This window comes from Pithys albifrons, chromosome 4, assembly GCF_047495875.1.
Source record: "Pithys albifrons albifrons isolate INPA30051 chromosome 4, PitAlb_v1, whole genome shotgun sequence".
Lineage (NCBI taxonomy): Eukaryota > Metazoa > Chordata > Aves > Passeriformes > Thamnophilidae > Pithys > Pithys albifrons.
The window spans coordinates 39475973-39495952 of NC_092461.1; the positions used below are offsets into that span (position 1 = coordinate 39475973).

Sequence of the window (19980 nt, forward strand, 5' to 3'; positions counted from 1 at the left end):
TGGATATCAACAAAATCACTTAAAAATAAAAGGATCAGATGCATTTAAATTATTCTGCACCTAAATTAATAGCAGTTAACAGAAACTGCCTTATTTTTATACGGATTGTACAGGCTCATAAATGAGCAATGCCCGACCCAAATATTTAACACAAGTAATTTCTTCTATCTATACAGGACTAGAACAAAATAAACATTTAATAAATACACTTAACAGTAAATATATTCAGGATTTGGCTTTTGGAGGATAGGAATTAAGAAAGGAAACAGAGATCACTTACTGTACTAACTTTGCCTGTCTTTAGTTATTTATCTTTAGATGTAAATGTAATTTCTCTCATCTATGTGCTATGACAAATTTCATTACTATTCCCAAAAATTAGGATTATCCAGTATGAAAGACCAAAGGAACAAAACACATCCCTAGAAGAAGTGCCTGTAAGATAAAATAAATAGTCACAACAGAATTCCTTGCTTTGCAAAGCCTGGCAGTGAAATTTGGAACAATGAAGCTGGACAGTTAAATTTTGCAAAGGGAATTAAAGCAAAATGCCAGTGCAAGAGCAAAAAGAACACAGAAATATATTATCTAACTCTTTCTCAAATTTAGTATTTTGCTTCAGAAGGCACAGTAGGATAGCTGAGTAAAAATTCTAGAAACAGAAATCACCACATATAACTTGGAGGTAAGAGGTGAACAGTCCAGTCCATCAGGTGATGCTAATTCTAAAACACTGAAAGTTTACCAAAGCATGTCATGCCACAGAAACCCAGTAGCTTTCCTGATGGCATTACGTAAGGGGCACAAGAAACTGAAGTCCAAGCAGCATAGTCAGGGGAATGAAAACCAAATGTTATAAAAGTGAGGACCTTCACTATTTGTTCCATGTACACACATCTGCAAAGAAAAGTGTAAGAATGAAGAAGATGACTATTGTAAGTAAAAACCTGACTCAGTAACACCAGACCAAGGAGGTATAACCTGCAAATCCAAGTCTGGAATACATTCTCTGGGATGGACCATGTTAAAAGGTTGTGCTTGACAATTCTGTAACTAGGAATCTACAGGAAAGTTTCCCCTGCTAAAATAAAATGTGTTATGATCTAGGAGCTATTTTCTAGTCACATGTTGTAACTCAGGTGTAACATTGACCATAGGTATTTCATCAGGAGTAATCTCATCCTCTCAGAACAGAATGCTAAATATAGTCCTTTTCGTTACTAAATTAAACGGACAAAATAATTTCAAGGTTGTAATTAAAGATTCATGTTTCAGAAGCAGGTAAGTGAGGAAGAGGCCTTTTCTACGAGTACAAGGCACAGATTTCCAGATGCAGACCTGCACAGTGGAGCTTAAGTTGCCTTACACCTCTTCCAATAGAATACACAACAGGAGCTTCAACTGAAAGGTGAAATCACTCAAAGCTTTTAACTTTTGTATAAATAATTAATTCTGTGGTCGTGGGGATGAAATAATTCAATACACTCAGTGTATTTCAGTCTACTGCTTATGGCACAGTAGGAGAGATGGTGACCTCTAAAGCAGAGAGGAAACAGAACTGGTTACACGAGTTTGAACTCAAACGGAATCCCCAGCTGACTGTTCACACAATCTTTCCATTTCCTCTACCCACTAGAAATGACATGTCAATTGTCTCTGACAGCAGTATGGATAAAAAGGTCAAAGGAAAGAGAACTATCACACTAGACAAAGAGAAGAACATTCATCTTGATTGCACATAATCCTTGGCTTAGCTGTGTGCAATGAATACTGAATAGCAAAACTTTCATTTTGGAGGATTCTTGTTCTCTGCTCCTCACTCTTAATTAAAACTATCAGGGTTTGGGAGCCTTAAAGTTTTTGGTTTTATTTTTTCCTAGTGAAAACATTATCATTGATCTAAGATAGATAAATGAATCACCTAGTGCTTTTCTTTGAAAAGTAGCTTTGCAGTGCCCCTTTTATTGTGAAATAGGAATGACAAGACTGTTAGCAGTGATTACAGATTTAATTTACCCCACTTCAAAATGTCCAAATTGAAGCATCCTAAAGGAGCCTGATTTTCAGCAGAGACAGCATTTTAAAAACCTGCATCCCCTAACAGGTGCCTCAAGCTTTGTTCTCAAAATTTTTAGCATTATTTTAATATACCTTGCCCTAAATGTCAAATGAAACACACACCAAGATGCAGTGTGAGACTGAAAATTCATTTTATTCACCCACTCAAGAGGCCTTCTCCATCTCATTTGACAACGTTAAAGTTTCTAAAAAGCTGTAGGGTAACCACTGGAACACAATTAGTCTTTGGTGTTACAAAGGCAGGGACAGTGTTTGCCTGGAATTTTCACTGTATTTGTAATTTAAGACAGTGAAATGATTGGAATGAAAACACCTTGGCCTACCCAAAAGACCTACAGCTCCTATAATGAAGATAGATATCAACAGTAACTAAATCAAAATACATTGGTCTAGGACTCATGTGTTAGATTCAAGATACAACAAAAGAGAGAATATACTTACTGAAACTTTCCACAAGGTCAAAGGCAACCTTAGTAGCAACATCCATTCCAGAGCTGATTAAGGACCGGCAGTTTTTCAACGAAGAAAGAGAAGTACCAATTATGCTGAACGGGATTCTTGCACTGTCTGACATCTTGAAATCGTTACTGTAAAAATAACAGAAAACACATTTTAAATACAGTTTAAAAATAAAAGAATTTAGGAGAGAAAACACAAGTATAGATAATTAGCCCTAAAAAAGTGTCAACAGAACCACCATCAGGGGACAAGGATGAAAACTTAGCTCCCAAGGTGTCAGTAAGTTCAGTGAGACTGCAAGTTTACCACAGGTTTTCAATTCACCTCCTATTCAATATTAAATAAAACTACACCACGAAAAGCAACCGGCAGTTTTCATCTGCTCATTCCTGTTGTTAATCCACAGTGAAGTTCAAACTAAATGATTATGTCTGCTTGAAAATTATTGCTCTATTTTAGATCCAAAAGACCAAAAGAAGCTGATATGCCCTAAAATTTGCCTGTGTTTTCTAGGTGTATTATCAATTAGGCTAGGAAGAAATATGATTTATCATATTCAATTCAGCCTCACCAGCAGTTGGCCCTTGGAAAAAATAATTTAACAAAAGGCCACTTTACTAAGAATGTACTTAATAGTAAAACATCTAGCAACATTTGTAAATAAAAGTCCATCTTACAAATGCTGCCTACTTCTCCCAAAGATGCTACAAACTTTGAGTACCCATGTTGCATTAGCACAAAATAAAGTCACACAGGTGCCATGTTTATGTTCCTTACCACTCTCTGGCTTTCTAGTACACATCCACAACCTACAGCCTTACAGGGATTAACTGCTCCTCCTCTGTAATTAAGACAACCTTAAAGTGGTTTTGCTTATGCTCTGCCTATCCACACTGTGCACATCTGTTGGTTTCTTCTTAGAATTCCCAACTTCTGCTCTTCCTTCTTCATCCTTCGCCATGACTCACTCAGACAACACGTAGCTACTGTGAGAAACATGAACTTGGTGTGCAAAATTTTATACTTCAAGATGCAGATTAGAAAAATTCTGATTCAGCTTTAGATACATCAAAAGAAAAAGAAAAACACACTAAACAAAGTCTTGGACAGAAATACTGCATTAGTCTACGTAAAGAACAACTAGCATGTTCAACAACTATATTGAGATGCTATTGCATGAGATGGGGAGCAGAATCCACAACCAAATCTGAGGTGTACCAAAAGTTTTATCTGAACAGTACACAAAATAACAAGGTGTTATAGTTTCAAGATCTTTCATGGAATTTTTTTTGTCCCTTGCCAACACAGCAAGTTGAGGGTTGGGGGCCAGAGCAAAGTGACTTGCTGGAACTCAGTTTCTCACTACCTGCCATAGCTGAGCTGGGCACAGTAAGCCCACAGCTAACTCTCTGTAGCCTAAACAAAGGAGCAGCTGACAGCTTTAGCTACCAGCTTAATTGCATGGGAACATGGGGGAAGAGATTTTTCTTTTTTTTTTTCTTTTCCTTTGGCACTTCCCTTTTTCCTGGCTGGGGGACAGGTGTGGGAGAGGGCCCCGCATTCATTTTTTTGGCTGTTTTCACTCACCTCTGCTCCCATAGACTCTGGTGTCCAGTTGGTGCCTTGCTGGGGCTCACAGCGGCTCTGGGGGTTTCCGGCTTGCCTCAAACTCTGCACACCCTGTGTTGTCTCCCCTGCAAATCACCAGAGCCAGCATTTTGGTGAGGGAGCTTCCAATCAGCCCCTTGTTAGTGGCTTGCTTTTCTGCCTGCCCATTGCTGCGCTGCTGCTCCTCCATGGGTTGGGGACCCAGAGCCCTTTGCCGAGCACAGCACCTGCAGCCCCAGAGCCTGGGGGCAGCCCCTTTGTGCCATGTGGTGAGCCCTGCCTGCCAGCAGCCCCAGAGCCTGGGGGCAGCCCCTTTGTGCCATGTGGTGAGCCCTGCCTGCCAGCAGGCCCAGAGCCTGGGGGCAGCCCCTCTGTGCTATGTGCTGAGCCCTATCTGCCAGCAGCCCCAGGGCTGACAGGAGCAGCCCCTTTGTGCTGTGTGGTGAGCCCTATCTGCCAGCAGTCCCAGAGGGGCAGCCCCTTTGTGCTGTGTGGTGAGCCCTATCTGCCAGCAGTCCCAGAGTGGCAGCCCCTTTGTGCTGTGTGGTGAGCCCTATCTGCCAGCAGCCCCAGAGCTGACAGGAGCAGCCCCTTTGTGCCATGTGGTGAGCTCTGTCTGCCAGCAGGCCCAGAGCCGACAGCAGCAGCCCCAGAGCCGACAGCAGCAGCCCCAGAGCTGACAGCAGCAGCCCCTTTGTGCCATGTGGTGAGCTCTGTCTGCCAGCAGCCCCAGAGCCGACAGGAGCAGCCCGCAGATGCGCCTGCCCTGCTGGCCGCCAGTGAGTATATATTTGTAGTAAAGAACTGTTATCCTCTTTCTATGTTTACTGCCTAAAGCTTCTCAATTTCAAAGGTTAAGGTGGCTCAAGGAGAGGGAGGCCCTCCTCTTAGTCCTGGACGATTCCCCACTTTCCTTGACAGACACACTGGGGGTTTTATAAACTGAGACACCAGGGGACAAGTTGTTCCATCAACAACAGCCTTTGACAGGCTATAATTCAACAGCAATCTGGAAAACACATAAATAGAAAGTACAATGTTTTGCCTAAGATTTGCATACACCTAAGGCTTTATCTCCCTCTACTGCTTTCCCTAAGACCAGAACTACACCTTGTGCTCACCCTAACCTGAACAACATTGCCACATTCCTCACAAATACCACACAGACTATGAGACCTGAATACCTGCTGTCACACTCGGTTCTCTCCTAATGTTTATTTCCTATCTTTTCCCTTTTTATTTCATTTATAAAATGGCCCGTCAATACTACCTTTTAGTACACCATCTTTAGGTCATTTGCTTCCAGCAACATTTTAACAATAGTCCAACTTCACCACAAGCTGAACTGCTTAATTACATACAAATTATCTTCCTCTCTATCCCCATCTAAAGGTGCATCTTGCCACAGAGGAGGCAGCAGGCATCAACAACAGCTCTGGTTATGTCAGCTCATGCTCTCCCTGCCAAAAGACAGTGATTGCTATCATTAGAGATCTTTAGATCTGTCAAACTGACAACAGAAGGCAAGGAAAAAGTTCCTTACAGAACTCCTTGAAGGTAAAGGAAAAGGATGCTCTTAAAGATTCAATAACGAATTCCTTCAGTTGGTACATTATTTAACTTTTTTTTAAAGTATCTGTATGCAATCTTACCAGGACTGTTTGTATAGAACCTCTGTGATCCATACTCTATTACACAGTCACATAAAATCATGTTAGCAGCTTTATCTTTCGGGGCCCATTTAGTGTATCAAAGTTAACAGAGAGAGCCTAATTCCCTCCCTGAACTTGGTATATCTCACTGAGAAAGACTCCTCTTCTTTTGGAAACTTCATAGACACATGCTGTGAAAGCAGGACTCTGAAAAGAAACAACAGTCAAGTTAAAAAGGTTCCTTCATTCTCTTGACTTTGTGGAAGCACTGATCAAACTACACAAGAGCAGAAGTTACTGGTTACAGTATTAAATCATGCCATTGCATTGGGAGTTTCATCTCAATTTTTTTTTTGGAAAGCAATTTCTTTTGGACAAATTTTCCTTTTTTGTTGTTTTTTAATAAAAGATCCTTCTTAGAAACTGCTTAGGATCCTGTAAAGCCCCAGCCCACTCAATGAGTTTAGGGGAATGTAGTTGGATTTGCCCTGGGTGGTGCACAGGAATAAAAACAAATTCTCAGGGGTTCCAATAACAATTTCTACTCACAAACCTTTCACATTCCTCACTTAAACTGGTTTCACAGCAGTTTTTAAGGCACTCTTTTTTTTTGCCAGGCAGATCTTCAGTGGGTGCGTCAATGAAGCATTTATCATTTGCAACTCCCAGACCCCTCCATTCTGAAAAACACATCCAGCAAACTCAGCACTGGAAAGGAGCCCAAGTGAGACTGTGAAGGCCATTTTTTTCTTTCAACAAGTAATCAAATGGCCCAGACAGGATAAAGCATAAAAAGCTTGCAGTTTCTATTTTGTCCCTTATTTTAAATATTTGTGCAAATGACCTAAACTGCCTATGCTCCAACCTCCCAAACTATGAAGCAGAGATAAGGAAAAACTAGTTACGTCTATAACACCAGCTCTGCAGGTGACAAGTGCTCACGAAGTACCAGGGCACAGTCGGTGACCAGCTGGCACAGGGAGACGACGCTTGCCTGTGACGAGGGTCGGGAGCAGCGGAGGAAGCTCCGCTGTCCCTGCCCTATCCTTGCATCACCCCGTGCATGGTCAGCGCGGTCAGTCCCGTACAGGGGACGCGGCCCCGCGCCCTGCCCGGGAGCGCTGCGGACGCTGCTCCCCTGTCCCCTGTCCCTGCTGCTGCTCCCCTGTCCCCTGTCCTGGCTGCTGCTCCCCTGTCCACACCGCTGCTCCCCTGTCCCCTGTCCCTGCTGCTGCTCCCCTGTCCCCGCCACTGCTCACTTGTCCCCTGTCCCCGCCACTGCTCATTTGTCCCGACCGCTGCCTACCTGTCCCGGCTGCTGCTCCCCTGTCCCTACCGCTCCTCATCTATCCCCGCCGCTGCTCCCCTGTCCCCTGTCCCCGCCGCTGCTCACCTGTCCTGTCCCCTGTCCCCGCCACTGCCCACCCGTCCCGATCACTGCCCACCTGTCCCCGCCGCTGCTCCCCTGTCGCCGCCACTGCTCCCCTGTCCCCGCTGCTCATCTGTTCCCGCCACTGCTCACCTGTCCCCTGTCCCCGCCGCTGCTCCCGTCCCCTGTTCACCTGTCCCCGCTGCTGCTCCCCTATCCCCGCCGCTGCTCCTCTGTCCCCGCTGCCCACCTGTCCCCGCCGCTGCTCACCTGTCTCCTGTCCCCGCTATTCCCGTCCCCGCCGCTGCCCACCTGGGCGGCCCCGGCGGCGCTCCCGCCCCTCTCGGCGGCGCGGGCGGGCGCTGGGCAGGCGGAACCGCCTCATCAGCCGGCGCCGTCATGTGACGGAAGGGCTCGGCCGCGTCGCACGGAGCGCCACCTCTTCCCTTGTCCCTCCCTCCATCGCTGCTTCCCTGCATGCCTCCTCCCCTCCCATCCCTCCTCACCTCCCTCCCCGTCCGCCGCTGTCCCCGCCCGCGGGCGCGGGGCAGAGCCGGAGCACCCACCCCGCTGCCGGGGCAGGGAGAGCGGCTGGAGCGAACCGTGAGCGCTGTGGCGATGGAGCGGGATGGGCTGGGCTGCAGCGGGATGGGCTGGGCTGGAGCTGCGGGTCTGGGGGCGGCACTGGGGATCTGGAGGCGCTCCTGGCGCTGCTTCTGGCTCAGAGCGCTTGTGGGACAGCTCGTTGTCTTCTTGAATTTATCGTAGCGGTTCGGGAGGTTTTTCGTGAAAAGTTAAGCCCGCCCATAACTTCCCATAAATGTTTCCGAAATAAAGGTGCTTATTTTTAGCAGTGCTGCGCGCCCTGTCCCGCAGGGAACATGTCAAGGAATAAAACTGTGACCAGGAAGCACAACCACAGCATGGAAGCGAGTCCTTCAGCAATAAATAAAGGAACTGAGCTGTGTCATTTCTATTTGCTGTGGAAGTTATCCTTGTTGCTGAAGCCCATTACAGTCACTTTGGTTGTGTTTTGAAAGTGACTCTTAAAACACGTGTTGTGAAGTGGTTTTGTTTTCCTTGGTCCCATCTCCTTGCCTGGTCAGGTTTGCTTCGAGATTTGTGACTGTTTCATTCTCCAGTAGTGTCTTTCAGCTTTCCTTGTGCAGAAAATCATTCTTCCCTTGCCTGGGCATATGCATCACTGTGGCAAACACAGTGTACATTCTGAAGATGAAGTCAATGCTCTTTTTTTTTCATTTTACAAAGCTGTGAATAATTAGATTTCATAACTGGTTGGAGAGTATGCTTAAAAATACACAAACCATAGAAGCATAGAATTGATTGGGTTGGAAAAGACCTCCGAGATCATCAAGTCCAACCCTTGGTCCAACTCCAGTCCATTTACTAGATCATGGTACTCAGTGCCATGTCCCATCTCAGTTTAAAAACCTTCAGGGGTGAGGAATTCACCCCCTCTCTGGGCAGGCCATTCCAATGCCTGATTACTCTCTCTGCAAAGAATTTTTTTCTGATATCCAACTTAAATTTCCCCTGGCAGAGCTTAAGCCCGTGCCCCCTTGTCCTATTGCTGAGTGCCTGGGAGAAGAGACCAATTCCCACCTGGCTAGAACTTCCCTTCAGGTAGTTCTAGACAGTGATAAGGTCACCTCTGAGCCTCCTCTTCTCCAGGCTAAACAACCCCAGCTCCCTCAGCCTCTCCCCATAGGACTTATGCTCCAGTCCCTTCACCAGCCTTGTTGATCTTTGGAGTGCAAAGTACTCTGAATGTGTATGGGTTTGTCTTTACAGGTTATTGATGGCACAGCTAGTTTCCTCATCAGGTTTTTTGCTTCAAATAACCTAAACACTGACGATCACAATCCAACTGCAGGATCTGCTGTTCTGTCACATCCAGCTCCACAATGGTGGATTTTCTGGCTGAAAACAATCTGTGTGGTCAAGCAATTCTTCGGATTGTCTCCTGTGGAAATGCCATCATTGCAGAACTTCTGAGACTTTCTGAATTTATTCCTGGTGTTTTCAGGCTAAAGGACAAGGCTGATCAACAGAAGTACGGGGATATCATATTTGATTTCAGTTATTTTAAGGTAAATCCTTTTATTGTTAAACTTCTTAAAGTGTTGCTGCCCCCCATGAGTATGCGTCAGGTTATGAAACAACCATTCCTGACTGCTGGTTTTATTACTAGCATTCTTCAGAATTGACTTTCATGAGTTGCTTAGTTTTTACCAAAAATTAACCATGCAATGTGTTTACATGCTTCTGGACTGACTTGTGTTTTATATACATTCGATCCTACTCAGCCTCATCTTACTCATTCCAGCTAGTAGAAACAGTCTAGGAAGGTTCTCTGCTTAGAGCCCTCAGCAGGATGTTTTTATAATTGGTACCTGCACTGAGAGAATCAGGGCAGGAAGGGGGTGGCAGTCCTCAGTGCATTCAAGAGCAGTCAAAAAATGTTTGATGAGTCATCTGGCCTGTGAACTTTGATGGATACACTTATATAAAACATGAATATTGGATTTTGAGGAGGTGGGGGAGGTGGTTATTGATATTATCATTGTTACTATTTCTTCCTGTAGAACCACTACGTTATACTGTCACCAGCAGGTTTTGAGCCTGTGCAGTTGGTTGTTTTCCTTTGGAGCAGCACTGTGGGCAGTATGCCCATCTTTCTTGGATTATCTGTGGCTTATTCTTTCCAGCCATGAAAACTGCTTTCTGCTTTCCTGTCTGACAGTGCTGTGTTTGTTCCTTCACTGGACTTGTCACAAGTGCTGAATAAATAAATAAATCAAGGAGTAGTGGCCATGGAAAGCCCTTATTTCCCTTTCAAAATTAAGCTTCTTGCAGGAGGACCAAGTTCCTTCTGTCATTTTCCAGCATGCTTAACTACAGAGACTATATAATCTGACTTTATTTGGATTGTACAATAGAGGAAATGTTAATAGTAAAGCAAGGAGAGGACTTGTAAAATTTTATTCTGTTTCATTTTAATAAGAGTTATATATTTCAAGGACTAACTGTGAGCCTTGGATCCTGAAAATCCTGAGCACAAATGATTTCAAAATTACGTTTAGATCTAAGTGCTCATTAGAAGTCTATTTTTTATGTAAATTACTTGAAAATTTCAGAGCAGATAGCTATAATTGTTGAGTATGGTAATCCTTAAAACTGTAGTATTTTGGAATGTTAATGTAGCATAACAGTGTGCTGGTTTTCAGTTATAATCCCAAAAATGCATAAAAGTCGTATGTATACAGCTGAGATTAGTGAATTTACAGATTTTTTTACTGCTGCATTCTTGATTCTTAGAATTATCTGGTGAGGAAAGATTTGAGTTTTTGAAAGTTGGGACTGTTTACTTTGTACATTTGAACTTCATAGCCAGTCTGAGGTTTGATTTTATCCTTTGTTTTATGTTGCTATTTTGCACAGAAAGAGAAGCAGAAAAACATTCTTAAAAACTCAACAAATTGTCAGCTTGTCAATGAAATGTTAATAATGTTTTCAGTTAAACATTTAACAGTATTTTCTTGAGATGGTGATGGTGATTATAAGAAATGTGACAGTGGTAAGGGATTAGAAACTTCTTTAAGAAAGTCAGGTCTTCAATCCTAACTCTTTTGCCCCACAATTGTTAATGACAAAGTTTCTGCATTACTTTGGAGGACAAGTGCTGAGCTAGATCTAGAGTCTGTAAAAAAAAAATAGGTCTAATACTTTTGAGCAATTTGAATGTATCAGAATGTACAAAGCATTGTGAGCCCTCAATGCTATTGTTTCTATCTGAGAAATCGATCAGATGAAATGCGTAAAGGAAAAAAATTCCATCCAGGAGATAGTTAGCGCTGCAAAAAAGCACCCTGTGGCTTCAGATGCACTGCGACTTTACCAAAAGCACTGACTATTCTTTTCCACAGAATAAATCACATTAGAAATCATTGCAGACTGTAACAAAGTGTAAAATTCATCTTCATAGAATCAATACTGCATTATAAAGCAGCTTGGAAAACTGCAGATCCTTGTTTTAGTAAGAAATGTTAACTCTGGTTTGCACACAGTGGTGGCTGTACATGGTCTGTGTCCTTCTGAAGAGAAGTCAAGTAGAGGTCAAAGTCAAATACTGTCTCTAAAGATTAATTTCTTTTTCTTAGGGGCCTGAGGCATGTGAAGGTAAACTGGAAGCCAAACCTGAGCTACTGGACTTAGATGAAGAGTTTCGTGAAAACAACATTGAAATTTTGACAAGATTTTATCTAGCTTTTCAGAGTGTACATAAATATATTGTAGATTTAAACAGGTATGGCATGTGAAATACATACAGATTTTCAAAGACTAGGTTACCGTTTTATTGATGTCAAACTTTTTCCGTGCATCTGGAAACCTGGATTACTATAGTGAAAGCTAGCTTTTGCTCCTCCTGTTCCCTACCAGCTTATTATATAACTGGAAAGCATTTAACCTCTCTGCCTCATGATCTCTGTTCTAAGCTTGAGCTAGTTTTAATTCTTTATCTTGGAGATTGTCCTAAAGATTTTTTTTTGGATTAAAACAAAAGTCCATATTATTAAGCTAAATTTTTTGTGGTCTTGCAAAACAGAATGTTGGTTAGGTTTTTTATTCTTTAATTTCCATTGGCATTATTTTCCTGAACTTGTTTTTTCAATGGAGTTGCCAGATTCTCAAGTTTACTACTCTGGTCTGTTAAAAAAAAAAGGAAAGGTTCAGGAAATGGTCTGAGATAAAGGTCTTGAGGATCATAAGCATGAGAATTCGTTTTGTTATTGGTCTTATATGGAGAGATTAAATACTTAATATTACTTATTTACAGTAGTATTATTGGAAAATATTAGGAATAAACTTTCTGTTAATTAAGGTGAACATACTCTAGCTCTATCTCCCAAATTGTGATGGAGATCAATTTATGGTATTTCCAGGAGATATTCTTGAGGTAACTTGAAAATATGAGTTTTACTTTTCTCAGGCTGTTTTCCATCCATAACAAGGTTAAGAGGATGAGCTCATTTACCAGGTGTCTTCTAGTGTCTTTTACATACACCATCAGGATATGAAAGGAGGTTTTGCCAACTGGTTGGCCCTCGCTAGGAGTTCCAGTGCCCCATTTTATAGTAGAACATCTCTTCTTCTTTGAAAAACTACTTGCTGCTTGTGCTAGGGAAAGTTTCTGATGCATATGTTGACTTTCAGAGAAAATTGACCAATTGAGTTCTGAGTATATATGGTTTGATAGTCAATAACCAACTTTTTGTTATGATTCCTAGATACTTAGATGACCTCAATGAAGGAATTTACATTCAGCAAACATTAGAAACAGTCCTCCTTAATGAAGATGGAAAACAGCTTCTAGTAAGTATTGACCAGTTTTGTAATAGTAGAAAATGAACCCACTAGTTGAATGCCAGACTAAACAAAGATTTGAGTTTACCAAATGCATGATAATGTTGTGACTCACTTTAAGGAGGACAAAGACCAAAAATCCTCAACCTACTGTTTTTCATACTGTATTGAATATATAGTTGCACTGAGGTAGTTTGCCCATACATGTTTTTCTGTAAATGTTGCTACAAAATTGTGTTTATATGTTTTTCTTTCTTTGTTCTTTCTCTTTCCAAACAGTGTGAAGCATTGTATTTATATGGAGTCATGCTGCTGGTCATTGACCAGAAGATTGAAGGAGAGGTCAGAGAAAGAATGCTGGTTTCCTACTACAGATACAGGTAATGTTTATAGGTATGCAGAAGCACTCAAGGCTGAAAAGATGTAACGTGTAGTATAGGCAGTAACCTTGGTTATTGAATTAAGATAAATGTCAATATTGGCACCTTTTTCATAACTGACTATATACAGGTATTTCATCAGAGCTCTGTGAATATCAGTAGAGCTCCTTGCTTTAGATGTTTGCAGGTTTAGTTGTGAAACAAGCAACAGATTTTTCATTCTGTTACAACAGACATTTGAAGACCACAAATAAACTTTCAGCTAAACCTTTAAGGCTGCAAGTGCCAGCTGTCAGTGTCATAGATGCCCAAATGTTCAAGGAAACCTTCTGAAAAACCCTAAATATCTAGATGACAAATGTATTGCAAGTCAAACTTCCTGTAGTTACAGTGCTTGATTAGGTAAATCAATGAGTTTTCCAGGGTAGGTTGACAGCATCATGATATGACAGTTGGGGTCTCAAAAGGTGTCAGTGCAAACCCTTTCACACATAAAAAAGGGGTATCCTCTTCCAATGCTGCTTTGACTACGTTTATACCTCTCATTATACAGTGAGAGATTTCTTAGCTCTGGGGTGCAGAAGTGGATTGACAAGGGGAATTCAGAAATGGGGAGGAAAAAATAAAAATTAGAAAAAAAACATAAACTCCTCCTCTGAACATAAAGCTCTTTGTTTGTGTTCCTAAGTTCATTTTTCTGCTTGTTCTTTGTGTGCTTATCTGGGATTTCAGTAAGGACATTTATCAGTATCCTTCTGTAATAAGCGATCATATATCCATGAAGTAAACAACCAAAAAATCTCCCAGACCTTACTATCTGTTAATTTTCTAGTGAAAAGGGTGCGGTTAGAATGGGTGGGAGAAAAGGAAATTATCAGGTCATATAGATCATATTTTGTCCTTTCTTTTGTAAAACAGTGCAGCCCGATCTTCTGCTGATTCCAATTTAGATGATATTTGTAAATTGCTTCGAAGCACTGGATACTCAAGCCAACCTGGAGCTAAAAGACCTCCAAACTACCCTGAGAGTTACTTCAGCAGGGTTCCCATAAGTGAAACATTCGTCAGCATGGTGATCGGCCGCTTGCGCTCAGATGACATTTATAACCAGGTAAGTCACTCTGAGATAAAAGAGGGATCTAAAGACAAATATCACATTCATTCTCAGGTCAGTTACTCAACCATGACATGCACAAAAAGGTAAATCACAGAGGCTGTAAGGGAAGTCTTGAGATCAGCTAGTCTGGCCTCCTGGCACAAGCAGGGTCAGTTAGAGCATGTTGCCCAGGACTGCACCCACTTGGATTTTGAGTATTTCCCAAAGTGCAAACTGCAGAACCTCTCCAGGCAACCTGCTGCAGTGCTTTGCCAGCCTTGCAGTAAAGAACTACATTTTTCTTTAATGTCTGGCCTCTCTTAATAGCTCTGATTCCTTCCAAGTTTCCCATTATTTTAGTTAATGCAAAGAGATTTATCATCCCATAATAGACAATGCGTAAAAAGGGACACTAATGTTGCAGTTCTTAGCTATAACAATTGTATTAATAAAGAACATCAATTGAAGCAAAACATCAGTAATGGCTACTATATTTACACTCTCTTGTAACATGACTGCTGTGAGAGTTTGTTAATAAAGCATTTACTTTTAAACAGGCTTCTTGTCTTTAGGATGGGCAACCAATATTACTCTGTAATTAATGGGACACTTTCTGTGAATCCTGGATAACTGAAACAGTGTATACGTACCAGAAAAGCAGCATTGGAAGATTAATTAATGATTATAATAAATAAAGGCTTAGATCTTTAGGCAGGAGTAATAATTTAAAAGTTAGTACCTTATTGAAAGCATTTTCATGTTACAGACGCACACAATAACCTACAAAGGGAAAAAATGCCTTTTCAGGTATTTTACTGTAAGAATTTTTAAGTTGTGAGAGTTCTAGCTACATAGGAAAGATCACTTAGCAAGTTATCAAGAGAGTTCACTTTATGACAAAATTTTTGTGTCATAGGGAGCTGAAGTGTTTGTAAGACTATGCTGTTCTGAACTACTTAATCAAAATCTTAGTTAAATCAGATGATACTTTGTATGAAAATTACTTGTCCTATTATGTAATATTAGAGATTTATGGATTTTGGATTAAAATAATGGTACTATTTTTAGTTCTTTTTTGTAGTGCTTAGTTGATAATGAAAAACATGTTTCTGTACAAAGCACGATCACAGTCAATGTACTTTTTCCACATGTAGTACAAATCTTCAACTCAAGGCAAACAGATTTACTAAATCAGTTTTATTAATTGTGTTATGTCTGAGGTGGTGTTTCCTTTGGACAGAAGCCTCCTGATTTTTCTTACTTGTCTGAACATTTAACCTAATAAAATAACCAAACAAAATTATAGAAAATAGGATATTACTGAATGGAAAAAGAGAACTGTTTTCCTTTGAAAATGTTGAATATTTTGCTAGTATGGAGTTCTTTTAATGTGTTATCTTATGTTGTTTTTTAAATTAAAATTCAGTCAAATTAGTGAATAATTAATTCCCTTTGATTAAATTAATCCTTGTTTCTGAGATGAACTAAACATACGTAGTCCTTGTAAAGTACTTATTTCTAGCTCTCCTCCTTTCAACTGATCTTATGTTCTTTGGTTCATCGCTCCTTTGAGTCATTTACAGTATAGTAAAGTCTTACTATAGCCTGTTAAAGGTGCCAGACATCTACATAGTCAACCTTTATGTTCTGGAATTATATCTGGTAAATATGCTCTGTGTGTAAGCATGTCCAGCTCACCTAAATATCCTCCTTGCCTCCTAGAGTCTATCCACTGTACTCTTTATTGTGCCCCATAATATTTTCAGGTGATTTGTGTTGCACTGTGTTTTGTTCAGGTTTTTTTTGTTCCTTTTTCTAGGTTTCAGCATATCCATTACCAGAACACCGCAGCACCGCCCTGGCTACTCAGGCTGCTATGCTCTATGTGATCCTGTATTTTGACCCTTCTATTCTCCACACTCAACAAGCAAAAATGAGAGAGATAGTGGATAAATACTTTCCGGATAATTGGGTAAAAATTAATTCTGTTTTAAAACTGTTTACTGGATTTAATGTTATAGAGACAATTTAAGTTATTGTTAGAGTATGTGTTGTAGGAAATACTAATATCCTAAAACTAGAATAGATTCTTCTCCATGAAAGTTTTACTGTGTTCAGAGTGAAGCAGTCTGAGTCAAACATTCTGAATAAGCATGGAAGTCAGTTCTTTGAAAGTACCATTTATCATCTTAAATGCTTTACTCAACTGCACTCTAATACCCTCATGATAAAGTGAGACATAATAAAATGTGTGCTGGAAGGCATGTTAGACATCTTCTAGTCCAGCCTCCTTGTCAAAGCAGGGCTGACTTCAAAGCTAAATCAGGCTGCTCAGGCAGGTAGTTTTGAAAATATCTAAGGTGAAGACTACAGTATCTGTGGACACCTATGGCCGTGTTTAATCACTCTCATGGTGCAGAATTTCTTCCTTCTGTACAACTGGAATTTCCTCTATTGTAGCTTGTGTCTGATGCCTCTTGTCTTTTCACTGTGCATGTCTGATACTGGTCTGGCTCTGTCTTACTCATAACTTCGCTTTAGGGAGTGGAAAACCACAGTCAAATCCCTTAGTCATCTTTCTTCCAGTTTAAGCAAACCCAGTTCCCATAGCTTCTACTTACATACTGGGTCCCTGTAAGTGCCTTAGTGGCCTTCGGTGCGGTTCATTTCAGTTTTTCCATGTCTGTCTCCTAGTGAGTAGCCCAAATCTGGCCACATTTCTCTAAATGGGACCTTTTGAGAGCTCATTAGAGGAAAAGATTCACTTCCCTCAATCTGCTGGCTGCAGTCTGGCTGTATGATTAGTCTTTGCTGTCATAGGGCTGCGTGTCTGATTCGTGTTTGGTTTGTCCACCAGGGCACTTGGGTCCTTTTCTGCAGAATTGTTGCCCAGGCAGCAGATCCCCAGATGATGCTGTTGCAAGGGTTTGGGTTTGTCCCAAGTGCAGGACTTTATCATTACTGAACTTCATGTGGTTTCAGCTGGTGAATTCTTCCAGCTTGTCAAGGATGCTCTGGAGAACAGTCTTTCTCTCCAACAGATCATCCCACACTGATGTTATTTCAAAACTTGTGTAAGAGTTAGTTCCATGCCATTGTCCAGATAACTTAGAACCTAAAACTGTCGCTATGTGTCATACTATAAACCTTTCTGATGCAGTGATCAAAATAGAATTACTACATCTCAGTACCGACATTTAGAATTTCCATCCAGAATCCCTAGTCTGAAAAAACTGAAGTAGGCTGGCTTGTAAGAATAGAGTCCCTAGATAGTCTGTGTCAAAGGGAGTCAGACTTAATAAAGAAACTATACGTTAATTTGTGTATTTCTGTTGGTTTCAAATTGTGTTCTTCTGTACAGTAAATGGAACAGTGAAGAAAGAAGGGAAGAAACTGCAACAGGGGTGGCTATTTGGGTAGATACTAGAACCCCTCTGTTTCTGGAAAACTGCAAGCTTACTTTTAGCAATGAGGACGGGCAATTTTGAGGTTTTGATTACGACAGCATTTTTATTAACTCAATTTCATGGTATAAGTTGATGTTTTTAGACAACACTTACCTTGTTGCGGTCAGGTATGGATGAGTAAGCTGCATTGTACGGAATACTTGACTCTTAGGCTGATTTCAAATGATTATTAGCAGTTGAAATGTAGCCTTTCAAGGAATTGTCATCTACAGCAAATTATGAGCTTCACTGCAACAGTATGAGAGGGATCTTCATATCAGCAGACCAATGTCCCATTTGCTTTTACCTGACACTGTCAGAAGAGCTCAAAGGCTGACAGTGTTTCCCTCCATGTGATCACTCCTGAATGAAGGAATATTGGAGCAATAGTGTGACAAAGCTCCTAATGCCACAGTTCTGTATATCCTTCATCTGTCAGTAACCCAAGTCTGCCATTTATAATCAATTATCTTACAAATACTTGTAAGTCAATCTGTATTTTTAATCATACTTAAACATTTAAAATACAATTCTGTATTTTTAATCAAGCTTAAACTTGTGCTGCCAAAAAAGTTTAATTATCTCTTATTTATACCCACAGCATATCCCTTTCTGTCATACTGCTAAATGCAAACTATGTATTTTTCATAATATAAATGCAACTTCTTGTTTTCTGCTTCCAATTTTAGGTTATTAGTATTTACATGGGAATTGCTGTAAATCTGGCAGAAGCATGGGAACCCTACAAAGCCGCTAAAACTGCCCTCAACTACACGCTGGATCTTTCAAATGTCAAAGAGCAGGTACATAAAGCAGAATTAAGTATTTTTAGCAAGATGCAAGCTATGTGGGCATCTCAAGTATATTCTGTGATGTCAATAATGAATGGGTCTTTTCCTGTTGCATACAGTTCTTTGGACTGCATTCAAGTACAATACTTTGAGTATGTAACTTTGACTTCAAGATACTTCAAAGTTTCAAAATCTGGTCTTCTCAGCCCTACTCGTTTCACTTCCTCTTGCAGTGTTTTGTTTCCCCTAAACAGTTCAGGGTTGTGACATGACTGAATATCTGCCAGCATGCATTGCCATGTTGTTCAGTATTGGGATGCCCTAAGCTGACTGTAAGGTTTGGTCTTGCATACGTCACAGTTTTAGCAGTCACACATTTATGCTGATAGAGTTTTAGGTGGGGCCACCCAAATTAAATAGGCAAGAATCTGGAAAAAACATCTAATTTAAAAGAGTGATACAGGAATAATACAAGGCAGTTAGGGTATTTTCATGTGAAATAATTTTTCCATGCCTGAAAAACAGTGAGTAATAATGTGTTGGTTGATTGTTTGCTTGATCACCAAATCAGTTGACTGATGATAGCTAAATCAGAGAATCATGGAATATATTGGGTTGGAAGGGACCAAGAAGGTTCACTGAGTCAAACTCTTGGACCTGCATAGGACCCTCCCTGAGAGTCACACCATGTGCCTCAGAGTAGTATCATCCAAATGCTTCTTGAACTCTGTCAGGCTTGGTGCTGTGACCACTTCCCTGGGGAGACTGTTCCAGTGCCCAACAACCCTCTGGGTGAAGAACCTTTTTCTGATACCCAGCCTGAACCTCCTCACACAACTTCAGGCCATTCCCTTGAGTCCTGTTGCTGGTCACAAGAGTGAAGATATCAGTACTTTCCCCTTCCCCTCACGAGGAAGTTGTAACTGCAATGAGATCTCCCCTCAGTATCCTCTTCTTCAGGCTGAATAGACAAAGCGACTGCAGCTGCTCCTCATACGGTTTCCTCTCCAGGCCCTTCACCATCTTCATTGTCCTCCTTTGAACACGCTCTAACAGCTTAATATCTTTCTGATAGTGATGCCCAAACCTGCCCCAGTGTTCAAGATGAGACTGCCCCAGTGCAGAGCAGAGCAGGACAATCCCCTCCCTCAGCCCATTGGTGATGCTTTGCCTGATGCCCTCCAGGAGATGGTTGGCCCTCCTGGCTGCCAGGGCACTGCTGACTCATATTCAACTTGCCCTTGACCAGGACCCTCAGGTTTTTCCACAGTGCTTCTCTCCAGTCTCCCATTCCCTGGTCTATTGTCACAACTAGAGTTGCCCTGTTGCAGATGCAGAACCCTGATTTGTTGTTGCAGGGATCACTCCATCTGTTACCATCCCAAACTTCAGGACATGCAATTAGTTTTCTAACCTGCACAATGTCAGGAGGATTTGGTGTCTGCATAATAATTAGTTCAACTTTTTCCTCCAACTTTTGTTTTCCTTTCTGTTCCTTTTGTAACTGTCTCTGCAGCCATTCTATTTCAAGGACAGTAATAACTCAGCCACTTTCTGATTTCTGTCTCAATTTTCAGTTCTTTTTTTCTCTTTTATGTCACCTTTTCTGTACTAGCAGAAAGTTTCTAGACAGGTGTGTAACATTTTGCAAATAATTCTTTTCTCTTTCCCAGCCTTTATATGGCCCCTAACAACTTTTAGAGGTGTTCCTCTGC

General features: G+C 41.3%; 2 protein-coding genes across 5 annotated transcripts in view; one reads left to right on the plus strand and one right to left on the minus strand.

Annotated features, from left to right (window-relative positions):
• The window catches only part of NSMCE2 (NSE2 (MMS21) homolog, SMC5-SMC6 complex SUMO ligase), a 140176-nt gene extending 132616 nt beyond the window's left edge, over positions 1-7560 (minus strand). Inside the window, exons 1-4 of one of the 2 annotated variants that reach the window (XM_071553849.1) lie at positions 7438-7560; positions 6352-6478; positions 4126-4232; positions 2521-2666 (exon numbers count right to left, since the gene is read on the minus strand). In XM_071553849.1, coding sequence (XP_071409950.1) covers positions 2521-2653 — 133 coding nt within the window. In that variant the 5' untranslated portion in view covers positions 2654-2666; positions 4126-4232; positions 6352-6478; positions 7438-7560. The remainder of the gene's footprint in view (positions 1-2520; positions 2667-4125; positions 4233-6351; positions 6479-7437) is intronic. The other variant, XM_071553847.1, reaches the window with a different exon arrangement.
• Positions 7561-7600: 40 nt separating this feature from the next.
• Positions 7601-19980, plus strand: part of WASHC5 (WASH complex subunit 5) — a 29183-nt gene continuing 16803 nt past the window's right edge. The window contains exons 1-8 of one of the 3 annotated variants that reach the window (XM_071553843.1): positions 7601-7770; positions 8980-9278; positions 11349-11494; positions 12477-12561; positions 12832-12932; positions 13851-14043; positions 15848-16000; positions 18164-18277. In XM_071553843.1, coding sequence (XP_071409944.1) covers positions 9093-9278; positions 11349-11494; positions 12477-12561; positions 12832-12932; positions 13851-14043; positions 15848-16000; positions 18164-18277 — 978 coding nt within the window. In that variant the 5' untranslated portion in view covers positions 7601-7770; positions 8980-9092. The remainder of the gene's footprint in view (positions 7771-8979; positions 9279-11348; positions 11495-12476; positions 12562-12831; positions 12933-13850; positions 14044-15847; positions 16001-18163; positions 18278-19980) is intronic. The other 2 variants (XM_071553844.1, XM_071553845.1) reach the window with 2 other exon arrangements.